The sequence below is a fragment of the Lathamus discolor genome, chromosome 2, assembly GCF_037157495.1.
Source record: "Lathamus discolor isolate bLatDis1 chromosome 2, bLatDis1.hap1, whole genome shotgun sequence".
NCBI lineage: Eukaryota > Metazoa > Chordata > Aves > Psittaciformes > Psittacidae > Lathamus > Lathamus discolor.
In genome coordinates this window covers 49,349,265-49,375,560 of record NC_088885.1, presented here as the reverse complement: position 1 = coordinate 49,375,560, position 26,296 = coordinate 49,349,265, and the positions used below count along the sequence as shown (strand labels likewise).

General features: G+C 39.8%; 1 protein-coding gene across 5 annotated transcripts in view; it reads right to left on the bottom strand.

Moving 5' to 3' along the window:
• Window positions 1-26,296, bottom strand: part of DIP2C (disco interacting protein 2 homolog C) — a 320,749-nt gene that overhangs the window by 82,223 nt on the left and 212,230 nt on the right. For 4 of the 5 annotated variants that reach the window (XM_065666777.1, XM_065666771.1, XM_065666775.1 and 1 more), the window contains 6 exons: window positions 25,754-25,885; window positions 24,264-24,383; window positions 23,140-23,337; window positions 14,232-14,323; window positions 10,266-10,376; window positions 216-339 (listed from right to left, as the gene is read on the bottom strand). In XM_065666777.1, coding sequence (XP_065522849.1) covers window positions 216-339; window positions 10,266-10,376; window positions 14,232-14,323; window positions 23,140-23,337; window positions 24,264-24,383; window positions 25,754-25,885 — 777 coding nt within the window. The remainder of the gene's footprint in view (window positions 1-215; window positions 340-10,265; window positions 10,377-14,231; window positions 14,324-23,139; window positions 23,338-24,263; window positions 24,384-25,753; window positions 25,886-26,296) is intronic. The other variant, XM_065666772.1, reaches the window with a different exon arrangement.

The window sequence follows — 26,296 nt, the reverse complement described above, 5'->3', positions numbered from 1 at the left end:
TGGCTAAACCTGCAGAGAACCATATCAAGAGCACTCGTATTGCTCAGCAGCCTCTTTACCAGCCAGTGACACACAGCCAGGAAAACTGTGTCCCAGTAGCCACAGCTGCTCCTGAGGCAAGTGTCACCATGGCCATGATCCTTACTCACTACAACTGAACAAGTGCTTTATAGTAAATGACCCATGATATTCGCAACAAGCAAGGGTTAGCTTACCTTTAAACTGTGGTATCTCCCCTGTGGGGCTTTTAGGCAGTCCTTTATGGCATGCGTCACTAGTCAAGGCCACAGTAACTCCACAGCTTCCAAGCAAAAAGCCTATTTGTTGACTTCCTGCATCCTAAGAGATGACAAAATAAAAGCAATACAAAGAATTGTTTAGAAGTGATCACAGGATGAAAAAGTTGTCCTTTGGCATATTACCTCAAGAGGAAAACAGTCTCTTTCCTTTAAGCAACTTAGCTGATTATCAGAACTCATTCATACACTGACGAAGATATTCCATAAACTAGATATCCTCTTGTCTGCAATAACATAAAGTAAAGAGAAGCGAAGCCATCAGAGGGTGCCTGCCCTCACATCCCTTCAGAAATGATGAGTGGCTGGAAGAAGTGGCACCAGCCAGACTGTGCCATCCAGAGGGACCCCTGGGAGAATGGGTTGTCAGGAATCTTCACAAAGGCAAATGCAAAATACTGCACCTAGGAAGGAACTACCCAGTGCACCAGTATGGGCTTGGGGATGACTGGCAGGAAAGCAGATTTGCAGTAAAGCACCTGGGGGTCCTGGTGGACACCAAGTTGAATGTGAGCCAGCAATATGCCATTGCACTAAGAAGACAAATGGTAACCTGGGTTGTGTTAGGCAAAGTACTGCCAGCAGGTTGAGGGAGGTGATCCTTCCCCTCTACTCAGCGCTAGTGTGGCACATCTCAGCTGCTGGGCCCCCAAGTACAAGACATGGAGGTACTGGAGAGAGTCCAGCAAATGGCCACTATAATTAACGGATTGGAGCATCTCTCCCATGTGCAAAGACTGAGAGAGCTGGGACTGCTGTGAGAAGCCTTAGGTGGGAATCTCATCAACGTGTACAAACATCTGAAGGAGGGTGCAAAGAAGATCGAGCCAGGCTCTTTCCAGTGTGCCCAGAGACAGGACCAGAGGCAATGGCCACAAACCACAAAACAGGAGGTTGCCTCTGAACATGAGGAAACATGCTTTTACTGTGAGGATGACTGGCATAGGTTGTCCAGAGAGGTTGTGGATTCTCTACCTCTGCAGATATTCAAATGCCATCTGGACATAGTCCTAGGCAACCTGCTCTAAGTGGCCCTGCTTGAACAGATTAGCTGGACCAGATGACCTCCAAAGGTCTCTGTTAACCTCAACCATTCCGTGATTTTGTAACAATTCTAGGAAATAATACAGGTTATCAGATGCTTCCCCCTGGAGAAAAAGCCTTCAACTCTTAAGATGTTATGATGGCTGTGCAGTGGTGACAGTATCACTATTTATGCTATCTAACTTCATTTGCCAATAACCATTTCATTGAGTAGTTAGACACATTTCAGGAGCACTACAGATAGTCAAGAGCCCATTAGAGAAAGCACATTACATTTTACTTTCATCAAGGGGATACAGTCAGTGAGGCTAAATAGTCATGTAGTGATTTTCAAGTCTAGGCCATAGCTGTTCCTGAGGAGATGCTGTGCTTCTACAGCATTATTTCTGCTTTATGTATAGTGTCTTGCCATGATTCTTTCATGAGCTTTACATCTGTCCACTAGGTTCTTCAACTGAGCAAACCCCTAGATGTAAATGTACATAGAAGTATCAACCTTTCCTTCACAGAATGATTCCACAGAAAAGAGCCTACAGAGTTTTAAAAGATCAAATTAAAATCAACCATAAAGCACACATAATCATGGAAGCAACCGGAAACACAGAACAACAGTCTTGATTGATTTAGCCAATGCAAAACTGTATGATACAAAGAAATCCCTCAAGCTTATCTGACTAATTTTTAAATCAATTTTTATGTAGTCAAAGCGATCTAAAATGGGGAACCAGTGAGATCAGAGATAAAAAAGCTTACTTGTTTTCCATACCACCTTAAAATATGTCTATGGCACCAATTATCAGAACGTTGATAGCTGAGCAAACAATTGGGGACAATAAACTGATCTGTCAAAACTCAGCTATGTAACACCTCCCATTCAGAATAACTGCATTTGCTTTTGCTTGCTATAACCAGAATGCATATAAAACCAGGAAAAATCGGCAAGGTATTTTTTTAAGATTTTATGAAATTTTTTTAATTTAAAAACTTAGTTTTAAATTTCTAAATTTTAAAATCAAGCTTGTGCATCATCTCTTCCAGTAACAACTCAGACACAGAGTACCCTTTGTACTGGTGTACCCATGAACACATTTTGGGCAGCATGTTGTCAATCCCACCGTACCTGCACCAGAGGATCTTCTAGGACAAAAAGGGCTTTTTAAAGCATTACTGTCCTCACTGAGTCTCAAGTTAGGTGGTCCACATCTGTGTTGTCAAAACCCTGGGCCAAGTGTTTGGCCTGATCAGACCCTGGCTCCACACTAGGATGAGACCTGGCATCTCCACCTTTGGCATCTTCTCAATGGAAGGAAACTGACTGCCTGAACAGTGCAAGAGAGATGGCTCTCCTTGGAGGTCCCTCAGAAGGAATGGCAGGAAGATGAGGGCTGGAGTGCTCCCAGGAGAACATCACTCCTTGAGAAAGACACAGCCTTCGAGACCTGCTCTCTATCATCATGGGAAGTCACCACTTTCTTCAAATATCAGATCAATACTCCAAATTTCTCACTAAACTGAATCTAAAATACGGTTATCAGTGTATGTGTATGTATGAATTTCTAACTACAAATTAAAAAAAAATGCACATAAATTTCATAATTGAATGCAGCAACCACATCCCCCTCAAATTTAAATTAAAATTAAGATGTTGTTTAACTGTATGCTCTATAAAAGACTGGTAACAAACTATTTCACCACTATACCAAGAAAATGCTGATTCTCAAGCAATCAAAATCCATTTATTGCAGGACTCTATAAGCAGACACTAACCTAATAAATTCCATTAAGAAATCTAACATACATAAACCAGTAAGAAGTGTGGACCTTAGAGCATCAGCGTATCATGGCCCTGGGGGATGCATCAGTTAAGAAATCATCTGTCAAGCTTTTCTCATAGCAAAACAAAAAAACAAGAAAAGGAAATTTTTGTATTAACAGTTTGAGGGTTTTAGATAACACAAGAAATAATTACTATGCTTCCATTTAGTGCTATATCAACGGGTTTGGAGCATGTCCACATGAATATTATTAATCCATTAGTAGTAGCTCACACACAAGCAGAGAGATTCACGCATAGACTACTTAATACAATCTACTCACATGTCACAGTTTCTAATAACAGACTGTTGTTTTTCATCAAGACAACCCCATCTCAATAGCATGAAAGTCTTCACCATGTTCTTTTCTGCACAGTTAATTCTTTCATTTGAAAGGACAACATGACTGCACAATTATGTGACACAACACAGGAGATTGGAAGAATTTCACCACATATGGAAAATATTCAGTGTGTTTTACAGACTTTCAAATCCTATGCCATGCCCTTGGTGTCACACCTCCTAACTAGTTATCACCACCTCCTGCCTGCTTCTGGTGCCTTCATCCTGACTGCAAAAAATACTGCAGAGAACAGAGATGAAGAAGGGGATGACATCCCTTGGTCCATACAGGTGCCCCTGTGATATCTGCCCCATGGAAGCAACTGTTTGTAACTATTCAGGTGGCGTTGAGCTACTGGACTGACAGCAAGGAAGTGGAAGATCTGAAACCATGACAAGCTGAGAGCCTTACAGATCACACAGACACACCACAACCTTACCAACAGGCTCAAGCACATACGTGAGTCTTGGCTGTTCCACATACCTCAGCATGCGAGGCCCAAGAGCAGTGAGGACCTTGGGTTAAATTTGGAAGTTTGAAAAGTGAAAGTTTGAGTTAAAAATGCAGTCATTTGCATGAAGCAGTCAAAGCTTCTATATAGGCCAGGAAAAAGACTACTCACTTTAAACACATCGATTAATTCAGGTTTCAGAGACAAACTATCGGCATCCCTTTTGATTAATGTAAAATGAATGAATGAATGTCTGCAATGCTGAAAATTGCTTTCTAAGTAGGAAAAAAAGAAACCAAATCATCTGTTGCTAAAAAAAAAAAGATAAAAATTCCTCCCCTCCTTTCATCCCCCTCCCCCCAAATAAAATCACTCTCCTGCTCATAAAGGGAATAGATTTTCACAACTTACTGCTTTGTCAGCAGTGTTATTTGCTATTTTGGTAATATATGCTAATTTGCTACTTTGGCAACACTCCATTTGCCACAAACACTTTATTTTCCTGAATTTTGTGGGGGTAGAAAAAACCTTAGGGAGCCAGTGGAGACCAGGTGAAACAACTCAACCAACACAGTCCCAACGGCAGACGCGGAGAGACTTGCCACTGATGCTCATTGTCAAAACCTCCACAATTCACAATTTGAAATGACACATAATGCAGGTGGAAGGCAAAAGATAGAGTTGAGCTATTGTAGCATGAGGTTTGAGACCACATGCTGACTTTGGAACTATCATTTTACATTTCTTGAAGGCACAGCACTTGCTGAGGTATGAAAAATGAGGGCTGCATAGCTTTAGACTATGTCTGCACACACCTAGAGAGATCAATCTTTCAGATGAAGCGAGACAGAAATCCCCTCTGCTGTAGGTAGCCATTCAAGGTTCTCTAAAGACTTTTATTAAAGGTCCCTTAAAGGTTTTCACCAGTACCTGGAGGCAAATAGTCTTCTTCCTGCCGCAGAGTCATAATTCATTGTCAGAATAAAAAAATCCCACGTGTGGTTGCATTTCAGCATGCTGTTAATGTCATTGCTATAATGCTTTGTGAGACTATCTGTGTGAAGGAAAACAATTATGATCCTTTCTCTGTGAGTGAGAGTGCATATCCTTATCTAATAAGGAAGGAAGGAAGAGACAGCCTGTGCAAAGGTTGGCCTGATAAAGGTTACTCCCGTCCACTTGCAAGCCCCAGACTGTTTTCAGAATGAGAATTATGTGGCCAAGCAACACAGACTGAGCTAATCTTGTTTTCTGTTACAATGCTTATTCGAGCGCCATTTGCCCTTTCCCTAACAAAAATTTGCTGGTAAAGAACAAATAGGGCACCCACCAGAAGTAAAGGCCAGACATCACCAGTGTGAACTAAAAATGAAATGTCAGCATTGAAACCCTCTGTTTTTAAAACAAAAGTACCAAAGACTTTAATAAAAATTAACCACAAAGCACACGCAATCTTCATAACCAGCTTTAAGATTAAAAAATCTGTTGTACTCTCAGACAAGAACTTTGGTATCTGGCAGTGATTTACACATGACATCTGCAATTATGAGAAGTCTTTATGTCCAAAAGTCTTTATGAAAGCAAGACAATGGTTATTTTTGGCAGGGGACACTTCATGAAAAGTTATATGCTCTCTAGGAAACTACCATTTCCTAAACTCAAAACTGAAAAACTGTGAAAAAGTAGACTTTAAAGGATCTGAGCTTCACTGTGGCCAGCAGAGCAAAGACCTCTGCACAGACACCAGCTGCTGAAGTGTATGAAGAGAAAAGGATGGGCAGAGGGCTTGCAGGGGTCCGGTGGTGTGCAACAGGGCTCATATGGGGCTGAGGGAACTTGTATTTTTTGGAGGTACTGGAAGACAGTGTCACCAAAAATATGTAACATTTGATGCATATTTTCAACCTAGGGGAGAAAGAGATGCATTGTCAAAAGATGTTGAAATGTAGAGCTCCAGTGTTTCTGGCACACTACAACTCAATGATGACTACAGCTGAGAGGAAACAAAACTAATCTCAGTCCCAGAGACATCAGGAAAGTCATCTTGGTGTATTTCCTTTGGAACACAATTCTGCCTTCAAATGAAAGACAAGACTGGGACAACTTCACTGTCTTTAAAGAGGTATCTCTCTCTGGCTACTGTTAAAGCTTTAATACTCTAACCTTTAGAGATTTCACAAAAAGACATCCTGAAAAAGTTTCTACCCTGTACGAAGCTTGCTCTAAAAAGCCCATGTGTCCTGGAGTGGGTATCCCCAGATTTCCTGTGGAATACACAAACACATTCTTCCAATCAGAGCACTGTCAGAGCACTGAAACACCTGATAGAAGCACACATAGCAAACATTACATCCAACAGGCTAGGAAACAGTGTTTTGACTGAGAAATAGATTTTTACATGTTTTCATGTCATACCCTGGTACAAATACTCACAACCTGTAATAGGGAGCCTGTAAAAATCTATGCAGGATTGCTTTCCTCATATGTTCACAGCATGTGATTGAGCATAACAACGAATGTGCTTGGAGGACAAAAACGTTATTTTAAGACTAACACTGATTAGCTCACCTGACTCTATCAGAGCAGAATAATAATAATTTTCATGATACCCATCAAACGGAAAAAAAACACTGACCTAAAAGATCTAAAGTAAAAGATATCAAAACCATATTTATAAATCTTTTCATAAGGGGAATAATAAATGGCTATTTGAACTAGAACTTGAGATGTCAAAAATCCTGTATCTACTTTGATGGCACATTCTATGATACACAGATTGCAATTCACATCATATCACATATGCAGAGAAACAATTCCTAATATTCCAGCTTCACATGAGATTAATAAAAGTGGCAGCTCTGAAGGAAGAGATGTTGTATAGAACATACTATTTGCTAATGTTTGGGAAACATAAAATATTTGGAGAGAGGGACACTATTCTGAAAGAACACAGCCCATAATCCAAAGGATTAGTCATAAAAATTTTGGGAAGTGTTCATAAAATAGGCATTTCAGTGGTATTAATGCAGGAAAAGAAGAGATAAAACATGCTGTTGGTTCTTTCGCTATAGTGACCATGCTTCTAGAATAAAGAGTTATTATTGATGTACTTAAGAAAAGCCTGGGATTTCAGTTTTTCATTTTAGATCTTATTTCCCCAAGTCTAAAGAGCCACAAGTCTAAAGAGCCACAACCACGTTGATGTGAATGCCAGTTTCCAGGACTTTGCTGAACACCAGGAAGCATTCTGGGAATAAAACTAAGCTGGAGAATGCTGGGTGGCTGCTGGGTATTTAGGCAATTCAACCCAGATGCCATGTCAGACAGGTCTCCTGAAATCCCTGTGGGAAGGGCAACTAATTCTAGGTATTCTGTCAACACAAAGGTGGGATACAGAACGAGAAGAGCAAGGAGGGATGGACCCTCACCTAATAATGAACCAGAAAATGAACCCCACCAAAATCTTTAAAAACCACAAGTCATGCTATGAAAAGTCAGCATTGAAACCCTCTATTATTTAAACACAGGTACCAAAGACCTTAATAAAAAATAAACACAAAGCAGATGCTTTGTGTTTATGAAGAAAAGGGAATGCACACAAAATCTAGGCACTGGCAATGCAAAAGCCTTTACTTCCATATGGATATGCATGTCTGCAGAGTAATATGTGCTCATAATCAAAGTCCCTGAAATAGCTCATCCTGAATCAGCTTATTATTCTTAAATTCGTATTAATAATACAATTGTTGGTCTGTTTGTAATTTCACATCTCTGTCTTCAAAAAGCAAACCCCAAAATGTCCACTGCCAGAATGTACTGAAGTATGTAGAAAAGAGAACAAGTAATGGAAAAGCTTAAAAGAACAGTCTAGGTCATTGTGTGATGACATGAATGACATCTTCCCACAGATGCCAGAAGCAATCCACTGCCATTTGACCAAGCAGAGGTATTCCTTCTGGGACTACTCTGAACACGATTTTCATCTCATTGTTTCCACTCCAGTTCCCATTCCATATAAACAAATGCAAAAATATTTGCAATAGTATATGCTGTGAGACTGCATAGTTTTATTTATAGATCATAGATCATGTTGCTCTTTTAACTGTACCACTGACATTTCTGTTATTGTTTTATTAATTTGATATTTAAACATTATGGGATGATCTTGGCAATAGTTAAACAGTCTAAGTCTGCAGATATTCCTTTATATAAATATATATATATGCATGTGTAAGTGTATATTTCTATACCCATATATACATACAAATGTAAAAAAAATAAAACAAACACCCAAGAGGTTCATCCGTATTAGGGTAGGTTATTAATTTGCCATAAGAGTATTTACTTGGACAGCTGGATTTTATAGTTTACTGGGTGGATGTGTATCAGATGTTCCAAAATAAATAAAATTTACCCCTATCCATGTACTCTGAAATACCACTAAACCTTGAAAAATAGTGACAGGGAAAGATATTACACTTTTTTCCCTCAAAGCCATGATGCTTCTTTTTTTCCATAGAATGAAAGCAGACTTACCCACATGAACACTCTGTAGGATCTTAAAATGTAACTAGTCTGCTTGCCTTTTTTTGCTGATCCATTTAAAATCTCTGCTTTATACTGAAATATTGCACCACATTCTGCACCTGTCTCAATACTACCTTCAGGTACTGCACTCACATGCGAAAGCATGGTGACGGCCTGATGTAAATGTGCTGCACCTTTTCTCCAGTCTCAGCCCAGCTAAGCTGGGGCACCTCCTGTCTCCTCTTTTCCTTGGTTCCCTGTGTCCTTCCTTCTGCTCAGCTACTTTCACATCTGCTCAGCTGGATCATGGTCTTTTGTTGTCTTATCCACTCACTTCCCCTCAACTCTCTCTACTCCTCTCTCTTCCTTCACCAGTTCAGCAAACCCTCCTCCGGCACCATCCCTTCTCTCCCTGCCATCTTCTGGTTTCACTATGGCAGATGTTGGACAGGGCATGTATAAACATGATGGAGAAATTATGAGATCAACTAGGATTCTCAGAGATGAGGAAGCTTCAAACATGCTCAGTTACGAAGGAGTCTCCAAATTTTTTAGCTATTAAACTGCTATGTGAGATGTGCAAACTGCAAAGTCGTTATGAAAACTTGTTTTCATGACTTTTCATCTGAAAGGCAGGGTACCTCTGCATGAAACAAAGAACTGAGCTTCTGCTCCAGGGTGCTGTGACACCAAAGCATTTCAAAGAAAAGCCCTTCACAATTGAAAAATACAAAATACATTTCTCCAGCCCTTTACCTGGAAGCATCCTAATGGCTTCAGTCAACATGTTCCAAACGAATTTTGTTTAAAAAAAGAAAGCTTGTGAGGATTAAAGAGCACATTCTGTGTGGACAACTCCAAGCCAAATAATTAAAACTAGGTATTATTAGTGCTAGCTAATGAAAAAGGGATTATATAAGCAGATATTTGGGAGAAACTTAAAACAGGCATTGTGGCCAGCCATAGTAAAATTAAGGGGATATGACAAAAAGAACTTGCAATGAATAAATGCATTTTGCTGTATTTTCAGCCTTCAAGGTATACATCCTCAGAAGAAAATGCAAGTTCAGCAGAATCAGTGTAAGCTTCCCAGCTGTGGCTCATGGACACCACTGAGCCCCCTCCCCTCATTACCCCCAGGCACTCTTTCTGGCTTGAAGTGCTACTAACACTTCCCTAGGATACATGGTTGAATCATTGAACCAACAATGGACGTGAAAGGTTTTTGATTAGCAATGGTCAGTTTTCTCTACGAATGTATGCTCTGTGGCAACAATTCCCAAACTTAATTTGTTCAAGTGCCACCCTTGGCAGAGATGACTGTGGTGATGGAAGCTTCGGGATACATCCACATGTAAAGACACAGGAAAAGGCATTTTCATAACTGCTTTGAAGTAGCATACACAGCACTAGTGGCATTATAACATAGCTTGGGTTGCATGGACAGGTGGAAAATCAGCAGTTGTTGCCAATGATTCTTTGTCAGTGGCCAACACCCGAATGCTTTGAGAGGCTACAAAGACAATCCATCTAGGACTGGCAAAGCCGTTCTCTTGAAAAATTTTCCACTCCTGTTGCAGATGGACTTGCATTTGCTGAAATTGCAAGCACATCTTCACATTTTCCATCACAGAAAAGGAGGAACTATATATAACCCATCATACAGCACTATCTTTGTATCCTCAGATTCAGAGCTAACCACAAAAATGTACTCAAAAGCTATGTTCAGTTGTGATCTGTTCTGACACAAGTTTTAAAATGCAGCATAGAGAAAAAATTCAGTTCCTTACCTTTCTTGTAAGTGGCACTTCAATAGGGACGGGGACAACTTCTGCAAGCAGGCAGCCATAAAACGCTACCATGAAAGCAGCAGGATCATTGTTAGGAAATACAAGTGTTACCTGAAACAGAGAGACACATGTTAAAAATGTTTTATCACAGGTTTTAGATAACAATAATTGGAGGGTTTGTGCTCCTTTTGGGAGAGAGATGACTACCAAAACATTTCTATGATAACTATTCAAATACCTAATGAAAGATAGATGAGGAATGAGAAGGGATTTATTTTGTTAGGTATTCTTTTTGTGAACATTTTCACTTAGGATGTATTTAAATATTTTCATGCTGTATTGTTTCCTACACTGACAATACCTTTCATTTGGTTCTCAATTTACTGATTGCTTTATGGATGTTAAATAATAAAGTAAATGGAATTAATAGAATTTTACATTCTAATTTAATAATTTGCTTGAAGTCACTGAAAACAAAGTAGATCTGTAACCAATTCAGATTACCCAGACTTACCGTGCCATTATGTCAATCATTAACATGTTCTATTTTGTCTCATTATGCTTTGCCTCATACAATAATCTCATTTTAGGACTGGTCTGTCGTCCTAAGTGTAGAAGTTTCTGTGAACCGCGTGAACACAAATAACTGATACCTAGTGAAGCAAACGCCACATCCAGAGCTGGCCACAGAGCATGCCAACCAGGCCTGGATTTGTTGAACTTCACAGCTTCAGGGCCAGGGCTAGGGCTTTACGCTGATAACAAAATACCCAAAATAGATCATAGCAAATCACTTGTATGTTCACTAGGTGCCCTTCTTCCCCCGCCATGCTGAACTGTGCACTCTACTTCTGCAGCACTGCAAACTATGTCTTAGATCTTTGGGCAAAGGGGAAGGAGAGGTGAGAATGTGGGCTTAGAGAGTCCACAACTCTCCCTACAAGGTCAGGGAATACTACTGCTCTCATGTACTGGTGAATAACCTCAGTGCCTAGATCCTGTCTACGTTTTTGTTTTGTGTGAGTCAGATGGATGTTCTCAGCTCATGTCTTAAACAGCTGTAACACAGCTGGTAACTATCCTGCCTGGTCAACTGAAGCGGCATGTAAAAGGCATGGTGAATGATTTCAAACTTAATTCCTTTGGGACTGTACACAGGATCAGAAGTGTATTACTACAACACCTTAAAATTTGCTGAAACTATTTAATAATTCTTGAGTTTTGACTACTTTGACATCCATGGGTGTTTCAATATCTCAAAGAAAAATCATCACATTTCCATATGCACTCCAACATTCAGTTACTGGAGACTGTGTTTTCAGAGTTTTCAAAGAGCTTCAAAGGTAGTTATCTTCCATAGATTACCTTGATTTCTTCAAACTAGCAGAAATATAACCAACTTGTCCCAGTGGGTCCAAAATACCTCTGCTTTTAAGCTGAAGACTGTAAGTTCACAACTATTAAAGGGAACTTCACAGAAAATACAATCCTACTTTATCATACTTGCACATAAAACAATCCAACTGCTGGAGATAGCTGCGCAGAGCCTACTGTATGCATTCTACATGCACATACCATAAGGAACCTCAGGGGAAATGGAAAGAAAGGGATTTTGCCAGGAGCACTGTGGGGATGGTAGAGTTTGCTGAGCCCAGCAAATATCTGAAGGATATTGAAAAATCCCAAAAGATACTTCAAGGATTGTTGGGGTTTGTGTTGGTCTCTGCTTAAATAAAGGCAGTGAAGATTTGGCTGGGAATCTTTGCAAAGGGGCTGACAGAGGTGAAAAAATCTCACTGAAGTCCAGTGGGAATGAGGTATTAACTTCTCCTCCAAAAAACATCAATCACTAACAGACCTGTAGCAAGCAAATAAATAATGTGTGCAAAAGCAAAAAGGGATAAGGCTGAAGGAAAACAAACCACATGGTGCATATTACCAGATGAGAATCTGGTTATCTAGTAGATATTTCAGAGGGCAAGCTTAATTTCCAGGCAGCTGTCTGCGGTGACACAAGGTTAAATTTCTGAAGTTACTATAGAAGGCACATGAGGTTTCTCATGTACTATAATAATACTAGAAACAGGGAATGAAATGCATGCACACTCATTAATTTTTTTGCTCAGAAAAAGAACCTAATAGGTGATGTAATGGTAGTCATAAAAAATAGAGATTGTATTGATACAAGATGCTTTGAAAGGGAAAAAGGCCTTTACAAATGTTATATAGCATTAACATAAGGAAAAAATTACATCATCATTTAGAAAAGACCAGAAATATATGCCTGTATTTCATTTCAAAACTACCTTGAAGTGTTGTCACACAGAATACATTGGTTAGAATAAAAAGCCACCTTCAGAGAGGTCAGAGAGCTTTTATGTTATTACAACAGGGGCATAACTGCCAGGATAACAGCCTAGAACATCAGAAGTACAGCAACACCTCATCTTCAACATGAAGTTGCTTCAAATGATCATGTTTCTGCTACACAGGGATGCTAAGCAAGATGCTTTTACAATGCAAAGCCTATGCTTTCAGCACTGAGCTCTAAACATTTGTTTCACTGTAATTTACGTGGACTTATTTTAGAAGAGCTGCAATTTGTTCTTTACATGTCCTGCACTGGCTGAATTTCCAGCTTTCAGCCTGAACCATCTACAAATCCTTTCTTAATGTTAGGAGATGCCAGTGACTGAAGCAGTAAACAAATACAAAGATGGGAGGTAGCACACAACAGATAAGGAGAGATGCACATTGTCCATAAGTGAAATTTATTCTTTTTGGAGCTTTCTGGGTGGACTGTTTTGATGTGTACACTTGAAGAACTTCTTTCTTCTGCTGTTGCTTAGAGACACACTTGCAAGTCAAGTAAAAGAGATTCTTCAGATCCTATTCCTGGCTGAATGCCATTGTAGGAAACAGATTAAAGATCTAGAGAGCCTTTAGTTAAATTCTTTATGATTCATTTCAAAAAAGAAACATAGGAAGGAGTGTCAGGTTTAATTTAATTTGTTTTCTTTCTTCTTCTCAGAAGCAATATTGCATGCTCTCATTTTGAAGCCCTAAGAAAAGTGTAATGCAGACAGACAAGTTTCTCACGTGTGGCACAAGAAAACGAAGTGAACCATCAGTTTGAGAATTGCTATCAGACCCTGGAGAAGCAAGACTTAATCCCACCCTCGCAACTCTACGCACTAAGGCAGGACTAAAATCTGAATTTCTGATGATTTTTTTCTGGAATATCCATTCCATGGTGTAAAGTTAACCTGGAATGAGACCTAAATGGGATGGCAGAGAAAAGAGCAGCAGGCTCGGTCAACCTCGACAGAAAAAGGGTTAGGTTTATAAGTACATTGTTACCAAAACCATAGGATGTTCTTGTCTTCATTTAACGACTTCAAGTGTTACCTCTAACCTTTGCTCTCTGTAGATTTTATTCTTTCACCTAGATTCAGTCTCTAACAGTAACTGCATCAGTCACAAAACAGGAATGGAAATGTTTTCTATATTATCAGTCAGCATAATTTATTTATTTAACTGGTTGCCAAAATATGCTTACTATGCTTGCCTATGTCCTCCACAATGCTTCTCTTGTTTCTACCATCTCAACAACTACAAAGTCATTAGTAAGTAAGTTTTTTACCCCCATGACACCTTCAGGCTCCATAAGCAAGACTTTGCTAAACAGACTGCTGTTCTATGTCCAAAAATCACTTTTCATGGGAAAGTTTATTGTTGATGTTGCCAAAACTTCATGCTACTATTCAGCGAGTACCAGTCCATGTTATTTATTATGCAATTCAAAACATCTGTCTGAATGATCTGTCATTTTCTGAGTAAAAGGCACATTTCACCCCCCCAACATTCCACTTCATTAACTTTCTCTGAGCACCACAAATACTTCATTCTCTCTTCTTCAGTGTGGGATCTGAATTACTAGTAATTAAAACCAGTTGAGATACTCACCCTGTCTCCAGGTCGTACCATTGGTTCTTGTTTTGTGCCTAATTTATGTAGTATATTGTAAGCAACCTTCATACTTCTGGTCCAAAGTTTGCCTATTAACATAAAAAATGTGAAATTAATTTAAAAATTCCTCTTATGTTTTACAAGATTTTTAAAGAGAAAGAATATCTGAGCAGTGAAAAAAAAAAAAAAAACCAGTAGAAAAACAGTAACCGGAACATTCCTGTTAGTTGTCCATCTACTGGGACTAGTGCAAATATTTAAATATTTATCAGAAGCGTTCATTGAACGTCTTTTTTCAAGACAACAGCATTTAAAGAAATAAAGAAAAGTAAAAAACCCCAGTAAGTATAGTTTTCTTCATGGCAGAAGTTTCTTACGCTGGAGAAAACTGGACCTTGACTCAAAAAAGTTAACCACTAGAAGTGGCCGGAACATCATCAAGTCCAGGCAAGCCCAACAGGTCACACATCAGCCCAGACTGAACTCCAAGGGTGTTACTCAAGTTTCATGATGACACTTCTCTCACACCAAGCCACCAAGAGAAACAGGAAAGGAGTCCCAGGAAGCAAAGAAAAAAAACCCCAACAGATACAGAACACTCCACAGCCAAAGGGACACACTGAAGCAGCAGGGACCCTTCAATCTTTAGCACATCTATACGTCTGTGTTTCACTTTTGATTCTCAGCCTTCTTCCATTTAACTTGGCTTTTTCTTCTCAGTTTCATTTCACTTCCCCATATACCGTTCCATCTTACTGTCTCTCTTCTCCCTTACTTCACATCTCTCCAGCTCCATGCTCAGGTAATCCTTACCAAGGCCTCAACCCAATACTCTTTAAAGAAAAAATTATCTCCCTCATCAAGACATCACTAGCCATGTTACATGCCTTTCATTAATCCTTCAAGTGATGGGCATCTTCCAACTACGCAAGCCCTTTCAGATGGCCTTTGTTTAGACATCTTGTTACTTCCATTTGAACAACAGTGAACATAATAGCCGTCATTCTTGGCTGGCCTCTAGGTACTGTCTTTAAGCAGTATTCAGTCTGACAGTAACAAATCTTTAATTCATGCCCACCAATAACCTAAACAGTAATACGTTCTGACAACAGATTACCTATGGTGTTCAGGTTCTCAAACATACAATATTGCTATTTATAAGTAAGCCAAGCAGTTACAAGAAGTTTCTCTGCATCCTGGTTATAAAATGCAATACTACCACATTATTTTAAAGTGCAAATCTGTTGTAAATATGAAGTACAATGAGAAGGTCAGATTTTTCTTTTCTTCCTCTTAATTAAAGTTGGAAGGGTCACTGCTGCTTGTTACTGAGAAAGTACTAAATGCAATGACTTCTTGTGAAAACTGTAATATTGGATGGTCAGATTATGTTTTGTAAAGTTTTAAATTTATTTAAAATTCCTCCAGTATTTGCATGCTGAACTGCTTCAGTCCTCAGAAATAAACATGACTCAATTCTGCTTCACTGGAAACTCAGCATGAATACAGGAGTATATCTGCAGGATTAACCCTCAGAGCACTATGGCAGAACTACCTGCATTTGAGGAAAGAAAGTCTTTAAAAGCATCCCAGCTACTACAGACAAAACTTGAACTTGACAAGTGAGTAGGATAAAAACAAGAGTGCCCTAGAAAAGAGAAAATCCTTTTTCTTCAGTATTTCAAACATTGAAGTTTCAATGGCAATAAACTTAGACGAGCAATTAGTAATGATACAGAAAATTGGAGAAAGGAAATCAAAAGCCTGGCTAAAGTTCTGAATGGCAAGAAAGAACCGTCTTTACACAAAACACTTTCAAGCTTGAAATGAACACTGAATTTTAATTCCTTTTCTGAGAGACATGAGGGGCTGCTGTAAAAAGTTCTCTCTGAGCAACACAGATTAAATCTGTTACAAGTCTTAAATTTGCATTTGTGACATATTCACACTAATGTTTTGTCTATCAAATGTGCCATCTTACAAATCTTCTTCCAAGTCTAATGGCTATTCATGTTGAAGTATTAAGAAGTCTTCTTTCAAAAGTACCCAGGTATGTAGTGCAACCATCTCCACATAAGAGATCCGAGTAAATGGAGAAATTAAGTTCTCTCAAAGACTAAGAAAATTAGAATGGGTACTTTCTAGTAAAGTTTTAAATAATTAAGTCTTTAAATACATTTTGTCATGATGCTCTTTGATTGCTGAAATTTACTTCAGCTTCTGAAACACAGAGCATATAAGGCTGCCTCCCTAATTCCTCACCTCTCTGTTCAAACACATTTTGAGCTGCACAAAAAATTCCTATAATATTTTCTATTGTTCAGAAAAGACTTGAACCTTCTGTCACCACAGAGCCTTCTCTTGCTCTATTTACCGGTGCAACACCAAACTATGTTAATTAGCTGAGCTAACTGCACATGAATATGGGTATGAAACTGTGGAAAACTGGAACAAAGAGGCTAGTTTGCATTCAGCTGGGATGGAGCTGGAATATACAGTCTCTCTTGTAGTCCCTAAATGCTCCATGACTTCACCCCTCACAGGCCTCGCCTGCCCTAGCTGCTGCTGCTCCAATGTGGGCAGAGCCCATGAGGATACTCCCATGCAGGCAAAGCAAAGTCCATGCGGATCTTGACCTTGATCCTCTTCAACAGGAAGCCTGCAATTTTTCTTCCAGGGTATATAGCCGTGTTCCAAAGGAGAAATAAAAAAAAAAGGGCTACAAAAGGAGCATCAAGGCAGAAGCTGGAGCTGGGAATGTACAAAGGATCAGGGACAGATCTGTGGGTGTTGGATGGGGCACAAGCTTCTGACCGGGGTGGACTGCACCATGTGTTTATTTTGCCACCTTGGCTGTCAGCCCCTCCCAGCATCACAGAGAAACACAAAGGACTCGACAACTGCAGGATAAAAGCCCTCAGTAACGGAAGATGTTATAGAGAAGGAAATCTTTGAAGTATTTCCTTCCTTGGTTCTGCCTAGGTTGCAATTCAGTCTAATTCTTACTTTGCAGACTTGAGGGATTAGACATTGCTGGGAAAAAGCTGATTGCTGAAACGTTGCCCACAAATCCCGATGTTGTGACCTTGCCGTGACCTCCACGTGGTGCCACATCTGCTCAGCGGGAGAGGGAGGCCTTGATGAGGAGGCCAGCTGTGCTTCATCCAAGGCTTTTGCTCTGAAACAGGGCTTAGCACCACTGCACCGATTCTTGTGCAGGGTAAACTGTCTTTGTTACATGGGCTACAGCGGAAAACTGGCTGTCTGGGGCTGCTGAGGTTACGCCTCATTGTCCAGAATGCAATGAAGCACCAGACCCCCTCAGATAAACACAGTGCCATTAATCTTCTAATATGTTGGCTTGAAGACAGGAGAGCCAGTGTAGGAAACGAAAGCAAGTGTCATTTAGTGGTGAGTGAACATCTCAGTGCCAGTGAGTGTTTCAGCTCTGTGCTCCTTTCTTCCAGCCATGCTGTCACAGCAGAAAGCTGCCCTCAGTTCTGTCTGCAGCCTGGCAGAGCCTGTGCTGCTGGGTGCAGGAACCTCAAGTAGCACTCCTGCTTCCTCACTGCTTGCCCAGGTAAAGAAGAGACCCTGTGAGCCCTCCTCTTCTTCACCTTCCTGCTCACATCCCCATCGCAGCGGGATTCTTTTGAACAGCGCCCCTTCCTGCCTCACCAGAGACAGGACTGCCAGGCTCTGATCTGCTCACCAGCCATACATGAGCAGGTACTTTCTTACATTCAGAAATGAAGAATTGGTAAGTCAGCTGCAGAGATAAGTCATTAGTGAGAGATTCAAGTGTCCAGTGGTGTTTCAGGCACAAGGGCACCCTCCAGAATACCATCCATATTGCATCTCCCTCAGCCACTTCTGTCACTTGCCCAGAGAGTTGCTGCCAGACTTGCATGCCCCGCGGTGTGTTTATGCAGGGAGGACTTTAACACTAGTCACACACTTGCAAACTGAGCTGAGTGTTCCCACTGCCCAGCAGGTATCAGTAAGTACTGCTATGCCTCTGAATCTGAGCCATATCCAGGAGACATCACTCGTAGATATTCTTGGTAGGGCAGGATGGAAAAGAGTATCTCACTTTCTGACAGCTGTGACAAACACTCTTAACACCTGTTTGGGGCAAGTCCCTTTTCTTTTGCGGCTGGAAATTTGATTTAGTTGAATAGTAGCAACTCTACACCAGCAACCACCTATTTTACATTTCACTTGTATTCAATCTTGTTCTTTTTTAAACAGTCTATTCAGAGGGTAGCACCTTTTACCAACCAAAATTTAGCAAGCCAGAGTGAGTTAATAGCTGATACCATCTGATTAAGCAATACTTTATAAGGGTAAAGGAAACCACCAGGTCTCAAAACCCACACAAAAAGGGATCAGCTAACAAAAATTAGAAGCTTTCCACATGGCACTGAATTAAATTCCCTTCTTCCTTTGCAAGTCTGTAAAAGGACTATTTGTTTGTGTTGAATGTAAAGAAGGTTATAAGAGAAAAGCTGTATCAGGGAGAAAACTCAGAGAGAAAACAAACCACAATCAACTTCCTTATCATCGTCAGGATGCTTTTCAGAACCACACAGCACTAACTCAACAAAGCCAAACGAGTGGTTGCTTACCAATTTCCATGCACAGCAACTGTGAGACTGACGAAGTTTAACTGCAAATAATTTTGTCAAATATTCATTTTCTCAACATCACGGTACAACAGTTCTTATACGAAACAGAAATGGGTATTTACTAAATCTGATGCAAATGGCAAACTTCCTGATGCTATGCAGGTAAAGGGGCACCTTTTCTGCTTTGCAAAATAACAGTCACAGTTCTGCTGCTCTGTTAACCCTTTCTTCATACATTCTTTAAATTCATCCTGAGCAGTAAATGAAGCTGTCTTGGGATAAAAATCCAAAGAAAAAGAATAAAAATGTTCTGTTGCAGAGAATAAAAAACTCCAGACATACTCAGAATAGAGGTAACTGCCATTACAGAGCTCAATGCTCCACTCATAATCATAGAATGTAATATAGATTTTTAAAAGCAATTTTATGTCTTTTAATTAAGAAAATAAAGGTTTAAAGTATTAAACAATCACAAGATTGATATCTATTTAGGGACTTAAACCATGACTACCCACACATCTGCAAGCAAGCACTGAGATAACAGTCTGGTTACGTAGTTACTTGGTTAGAAGATTCTTGATTCCCTCTCTCTCCTCCCGGTAACTGCGCAATCCCTAACCTAGGAGATTCTTGCAGCAAGAGGACATGGGGGGTGCGGGTCACACACCAGCTGCAGCATGGCCATGGCTTGGGGTTAGCTATTTTCGGTCTGTTGTTAAGTTTCAGCCATCTCAGGGTAACGCCAGTATAAGCTACATCACTTCTGCTAAGGCAGCATGACTTTGGCCTCAAAATATCTGATTACAGAAAGCGTTAGATAAAGGAAAGGAGATTATCAGAATCAGATGTAGTTAACTGGTACCCGTTCTGTTATTTTAAATAATGGTTACTGTAAGAAAGCTCAAAACTTGCTCATTCCCAAATTACTTTCAGTTTTTTATTTTTTCCCCCAGACTTTCTGATCTTAGAATAATTATTTTAAGTAAGAAAAGTAACTGTGATAGCATAAGTACTATATAGGATTTAATTGTCTTTTATTCATGTTTCTCCTCTAAGAAATCACCGAGTGCTTCATTATTACTGCCACCAATGCCAAGACCAGATGCCTGACTACTCTGATTAACTTTGAGCCAGAAATTGTCTTCCTATTCCTCAAAGCACATTTTAGGTTTTTAGTCAGAATTCAGACTTACATAAAATCCAATAAAGACATCATTCCCATACCTCAGACATTACCATTTATGCATATTCAGTGATTTGATTTACAACTAAGATGTTCTCCACTAAACCAAGTTCCCAGAGGAACAAAATATTTGAGAAATAAGTAACATTCATAGTGGTTCATTCACTAGAAAGAGTTTAAGAGTTTTGAGTACATTAAATAAAGATTACAACTGGGGCACTGAGAAGAACTTCAAGAACTGAGGCAAATAGCTTCAAAAACTTGCATGGAAAAGAAAAAACATCAAGCCTAGGAGTGCAGTTATTTATTTCTTCTATCTGCAGTAATCTGAGACACATGAAGGAAAACAGTCCTGACATGCTATGAAGACAAAAGCTCATAAAACATGCTGAAAGGGACACAGGAGATAGAAAGCATTACAAATTAAATGAATTCCTGCAGAGGAATGGGGAGGCAGAGATGATTTGAAGCAACAGCTGAAAGAGTTATTTCTTTAAACTTTTCGGCCTTTATGGCCGAACAGCAGATCATGATCTAGAGCACTCACCACTTAAATCCACACTAACTGGATCATATCCACATCAGCCACTGTTAGGTAGGGAAATGCATTCCAGTGAATCACATAAGGTGGTCTTACCACACCAATATACTGCTGTCTGCCAGTGCATGTCATAGCTTGGCCACTGGTCTGACCACTCTCATCTGTCTCTGGACAGGACAGCAAAAGAATTGTGAGGAAGGCTTTGGAGAAGGAGAGTTTTGTGGCCTCACAGCTCCTTTTCAGCATGCAAAGCCAGCAAGGGGAAGTAAGAAAGCATCCTGGAGAGATGCAACAGGCCAACACTGCATTTTTCAGGGCCAGAGAGCGCCTGCTGTAAGAACCAAGACTAAGGGGAAGATGGAATGAGCTTTCACCACATAAATGCAGCAAGGTCTGCATTTGAAAATTTTTGCTCCCAACATAACCTGCAAGGTTTGGCCACAGATGATCAGAGGGCTGGAGAACCTCTGATGCTCTGTCATCCTAAGTGCTCCAGCCCTTGGATGAAGACAGGCTGAGACAGTTGGGGTTGTTCAGCCTGGAGAAGAGAAGGCTCTAGGAAGAACTTAGAGCAGCTTCCAGTGCCTAAAGGGGACCTACAAAAGAGCTGGAGAGGAACTTTTTACAAGGCCATGTACTGATGGAACAAGGGAAAATGGTTTCAAGCTGAAAAGGTTAGATTTAGATTAGATATTAGGACAAAATTTTTTACTATGAGGGTAGCGAGGCACTGGCCCAGGTTGCTCAGAGAAGCTGTGGCTGTCCCATCGCTGGCAGTGTTCAATGCCAGGTTGGATGGGGCTTTGAAACAACCTGGTCTAGTGGAAGGTGTCCCTGCCCATGGCAGGGGGTTGGACTTAGATGAGCTTTAAGGTGCCTTCCAATCCAAACCATTCTGTGTTTCTATGCTGGACATTTCCCATGAAGAATGTCAGCTTGAAAGCTATCTAGCAGAGAAGAATTCACTAAATCTCTTATGAAATGGATTGGTTTGTAATTTCTTTTATCTATAAAAGAAGTGAAAAAAAAAGAAAAAAAAATCAAATTATTCTTTTTTTTCTGACCTCAGGAAACTACTGAAAAGCAACAGCAAATCCTAGAGTCCTCATAAATGAAAGTAATGAAAACATGGATTTTAGTCCCATTTTTCATAGGATTTCAACAACTTAGAAGAGGGGTTTGGAAATGTTAGAACAGAGAAGCAGGCTAGGTGGCTCTGTGAGCCATGTGGATGAGTTCCTACGGTTTATTTGTTCAGCCTCCAGCCCTTCAGGCAAAGCAGGACATATGCTCAGGCTCTCTGGACAGAATCCCATATTCAGAAAAATCGCCTGATTCTTACACATCTTAATTTCCTTTCCTGTCCTATTTATTTAGGGCATTCAGTAGATGATATGAATTGCTCTACTGCAAACATGCAATTGCAAACTTTAAAATTCTTCTCTAGTTCCAACTAAATGTCCTTGAGGAAGTAAAACACTGATCAATGGTGAATCATATGTTTGCCCCCCAATTTAAGTAACTTCTTAACTCTGGGGTAACTGAAGGGAAAATGTTTCATGCATGACCTTCAGTTGCAAAGGTTCTGTTATGCTTTAAAAGCCTTTAACTCTATTTGCAACACCAAACTTGCAGCAGACATCTATTTAGCCAGGGACCGTAACTCAGTCTGACTCCTGAATGGAAAGGAGCATTCAGCACTAAAGAAAACTGAAAGACCTCTATATCACAGCATCATTCTTTGCTCAGAACTCTAGGCCCCTGAGAAGGTAGAAATAAAACAAGGAAAATAATTTTTCATATCTGTATCAATAGTATACAGAAGTGTTCCAACTTGCTTTCAAAGTCTGACAGTTACTCGTAATAATTCCGCTGAACATCTCCCAAATGCCCCTTGAACATCTCAAAATTAGAAGCTATATGAGAGACTTTTGTCAGGGATATCCTTATGTTTATTTTTATTTGGCCTTTCTTGGTTGCAATATATGTCAGGCATTACACATTGAACTGTATCAACATACTGAAGATGACACTGAAATATATCCTGGCAAATCTGTTTCGGGGATATATATTTGCTAGCTGTAAAACTACATGTCAGGAGGAATAATTCAAATCACACTTACTACAGTGTCAGTAGAACATGATAAAACTCCTATTTTAACTTCTTCAGGAAGCTGGAGAATATTGTATACCAGGTTCTGCTTTTGCAAAAAAAAGCCTGGGCAATATCCAAAGGCAATGGATTTAGACATGAATCTTCAGGAAAATTTGCCCTAGGATGCATGTCCATTTAAAACGTGTTTTTAACTAATAATCTGTGATTTCATGGGTGTATCTACTCAGCTCTTTTCCTCTTTGTGAAATAAGTATTTCTATAACACATCAGCAAACCATTATCAGACACCAACAGCTTCAGAGTTGTCTTACCCTACTCAGAAATGGAACAGATGCATCATTAGAGGGCTTCTTTTTCACTGGATATTTATGCCTTTACCATAAACAGAGGCACTGTCTGAAATATACAAAAGCACAAGGAGTCTGAAGAGTGCTTACCGTAAGTGAGAATATACAGTGGTTTTCCATTAGTATCCATAGTGGTTAGGCAAGGAGCTTTTGGTGAGATGGTCCCCCATCGCTGCAAAGCTGCTTCCAGAGAAGGTGGCCAATTTGTAACCACACCTAATTGCTCCCCACGCATAGCCAACATCTGAGCTCCTTCTGGCTTTGGCTGGTTTGGATCTGGCTGTTGAACTTATGATTATGAAAAGATATACAGTTACCATGTAAATTCTATACCTTGGGTACACCTGTGCAACCAAGAGAACAAGTTACCTTTGCAAACTATCCTGAAAATAATAACATTAGAGGTATTGAGAAGTAACAGAGAAATATTAAGAGAATAATTAACTTTTAACTTTAACAGACATGAAGCAACTGAAACATCTCAGGAATGCATGTGCTTATCCTTACACTAGCTTTACAAGCAGAGAAAGAAACTGCTGAGGCAGCATGCCTGTATTTATCTTCAAAATAATCCACATGTCTTCACTCCTGAAGAGAGATGGAGACTACTTTTTCCTGGCAAAAATGCAATAATGAGATGAACTGCAGAACTACTGAAAAAATGTACTTTAACAAGTCATCAGTAACAGACCAATTTAAGTCATGTTCTGTTACAGCGCGTTCTCATAAACGACTGTGAAGACTAAATCTCCAGATCTTGGCAAATCTCAATTCTCAAAGCACTGGCTTCCTTAAAAAAAAATTCCATTTTTTGACTTTATTCTTGTTTCTACCTTACATGTAGTTAATGTTTTCAGTGCTTCTCTGTTACACAAAAGATGTACAAAAGAAATTAACATGCTCCCTCACTGACAGTTTTTCTCATACTGGTGTTTAAAAGCAATGGCTGTAACCCACAGCTGAAGGTTTTCAAAGCAAAGCTTCCCTCCACTCTCTTTTCTTTGCAAGCAGAACCAGGAGCTGGGCAAACAAGACAGGCTTTTGACTCTACAGCATTATATCCAAGCTCCCTGCAAGCAGATTCAGCAGAATAGGGGTGTTTTTTGTTACTGGGAGGGCTTACTTAAGCTTTCTAAAAAGTTTATGTGTGAGACAAACATTTTACAGAGTTTAAATAAAAGAACCCCAAACCTTTTGAAAAACAGTCATTTTACCTTCTAACAATTCCTCAAAGTCATCTACAAAGAACTCTCGTAATGGTGGTCGTTTGGGCCGTTTTAGTGTATTGACCAGCTGCTGAATCTTTGCTGACACTCTGCTGCTCACTGGTACTCCTGCAGGACAGGGATCAACGGAGACATCAGTTGACTGCTATGCTGAATGCCACCAGACATTAAGTGGGGTAAGAAAAAGTCTAGGACTGCAAGACGATCACAACTATAGTTTCATGCCATGCTGAGACTCAAGTATTCAACATCAAGACATTAAGATCATTTCAGCAAAAGGAATGACAACACCCAGTTTAAATAAAAACAATACAACAATGTCAGAGTGAGCTTGCAAAATTACAGGGTAAACAGCACACAGACTGAGGGAGAGAAGCACAGTGAAGAAACCCTCCCTACAGCAAATATCAGTAACATTAGAGAACTCTTCCGGTGGCATTGGCAATGGTAACTGAGAAGACAGGCACTGACTCTCCCCATGATCACTGGTCATACCGATATTGTCTGACCAGAATGCAGCTCACCTAAGAGTGTAGGTCATGAGCTCATCATTTATTCTGGGTTGCTCTTTACCCTGTAGTGGACATCTGTCCAGTATCCATCTTGAACATGGTTTATATCCTTGTATTGCTTCGCCATGATCCTGTATTCTCTGAATGTCCCTACAGCCGATCCCACCAACCAGCAAACTCCAAAGGGAGCATGCTTGCCCGTACAGCATTTGGAAAAACACAATTCTGAAAAGGAGCATGTGGCAAGGGGCACTTTTATAATATAATCCCATCCATCACCCCTTTTCCTTTTCCCTAGTAGAGTGCAAAGTGTCTACGACATGAGTGCAAAGCATCTGCGACATTCATGTTGTCTGTTCCAGAGCTAATAGAGCATTCTGTCATCACACTGCAGGAATTTCAACTTCCTACCCTTTCATAAGGTTGGCTCCAAAACTTTTACCGTGTTGTTTTAGAGCTGAGACTGCTAAGTCTAGATGCGATACACTTGGTCAACAATTCCAAACCCTACTGAAATATGGTTTAATAAGTTTTAGAAAAGAGGAGCAGTAAATGAGAAAGGGTTTACAAATAACTGTTTTTCAAAAAAAACAAACCAAACCAGAAAACTTAAAACACATCACTTTTCAAGATGTAGCCATCCTAACATGTCACTTTCTTTGCCATTTATTTACAAAACAGATTCACTGTAACCAGGCAGCATGACAAAAGAAGATCTAGAGATGCACTGGTTTCTTTTGCCAAACAATTTCTACAGGGATCCAGCTCTTCTCATTAAGAAATATTTCTCTATGTAAGTTTCATTTATACCAGTTTAGTTTAGGCTTGTAAATACACTGCAACTTTGTAGGTGTTTGTACGTGAAAAGTGCCCAGAAAGAAAAAACAATGAGCAAATGTATACAGTAACCACCAAAAAGATTATGATAACTCAGAAAAAACAACCCAGTCTGGTTTTGTGACATACCATCACCAGTCTCCATAAGTTCAGCATTTCCATACTTTGGTGCCACCCGTGCCGTTGATCCTTGTGGTCTTTCTACTTGTATTGAATGCTCTGAGGTGTAAGTGGTAACATCTGGAGGGGCAGAATGATTTTCTGTGAAAAATAAGTTAAAAGGTTTAACTGTGTACCTCGAGTGGTGAAGGGCAGAAAAGCAAAGGGGAGAGGAAAGGACGCCATTTTATTTCCCCCCACCCCAACATCTGAACAGGCATTTAAGTCAGTGCACAAAATGAATGCATACAACAATAATGTACAGCATGATTTTAATAAATAAAATTTTAAAAAATAAAGTTTGCACTGATTAAAACAGAGGGTGTATATCTGCAATCATATAAGCAATAGGCTAAAGACCCCCATAAACTACAAAATTAGGTTTTAGATTCTCCACTGACATTTAATTTTATACTAATTAAAAGCCTGTGAACAGCCTCAAATAGAAAAGACCCAGGCAAACATACTTCTGATAGATTACTGTGTTGCTTTTTCTAAATAAAAAGAACACAG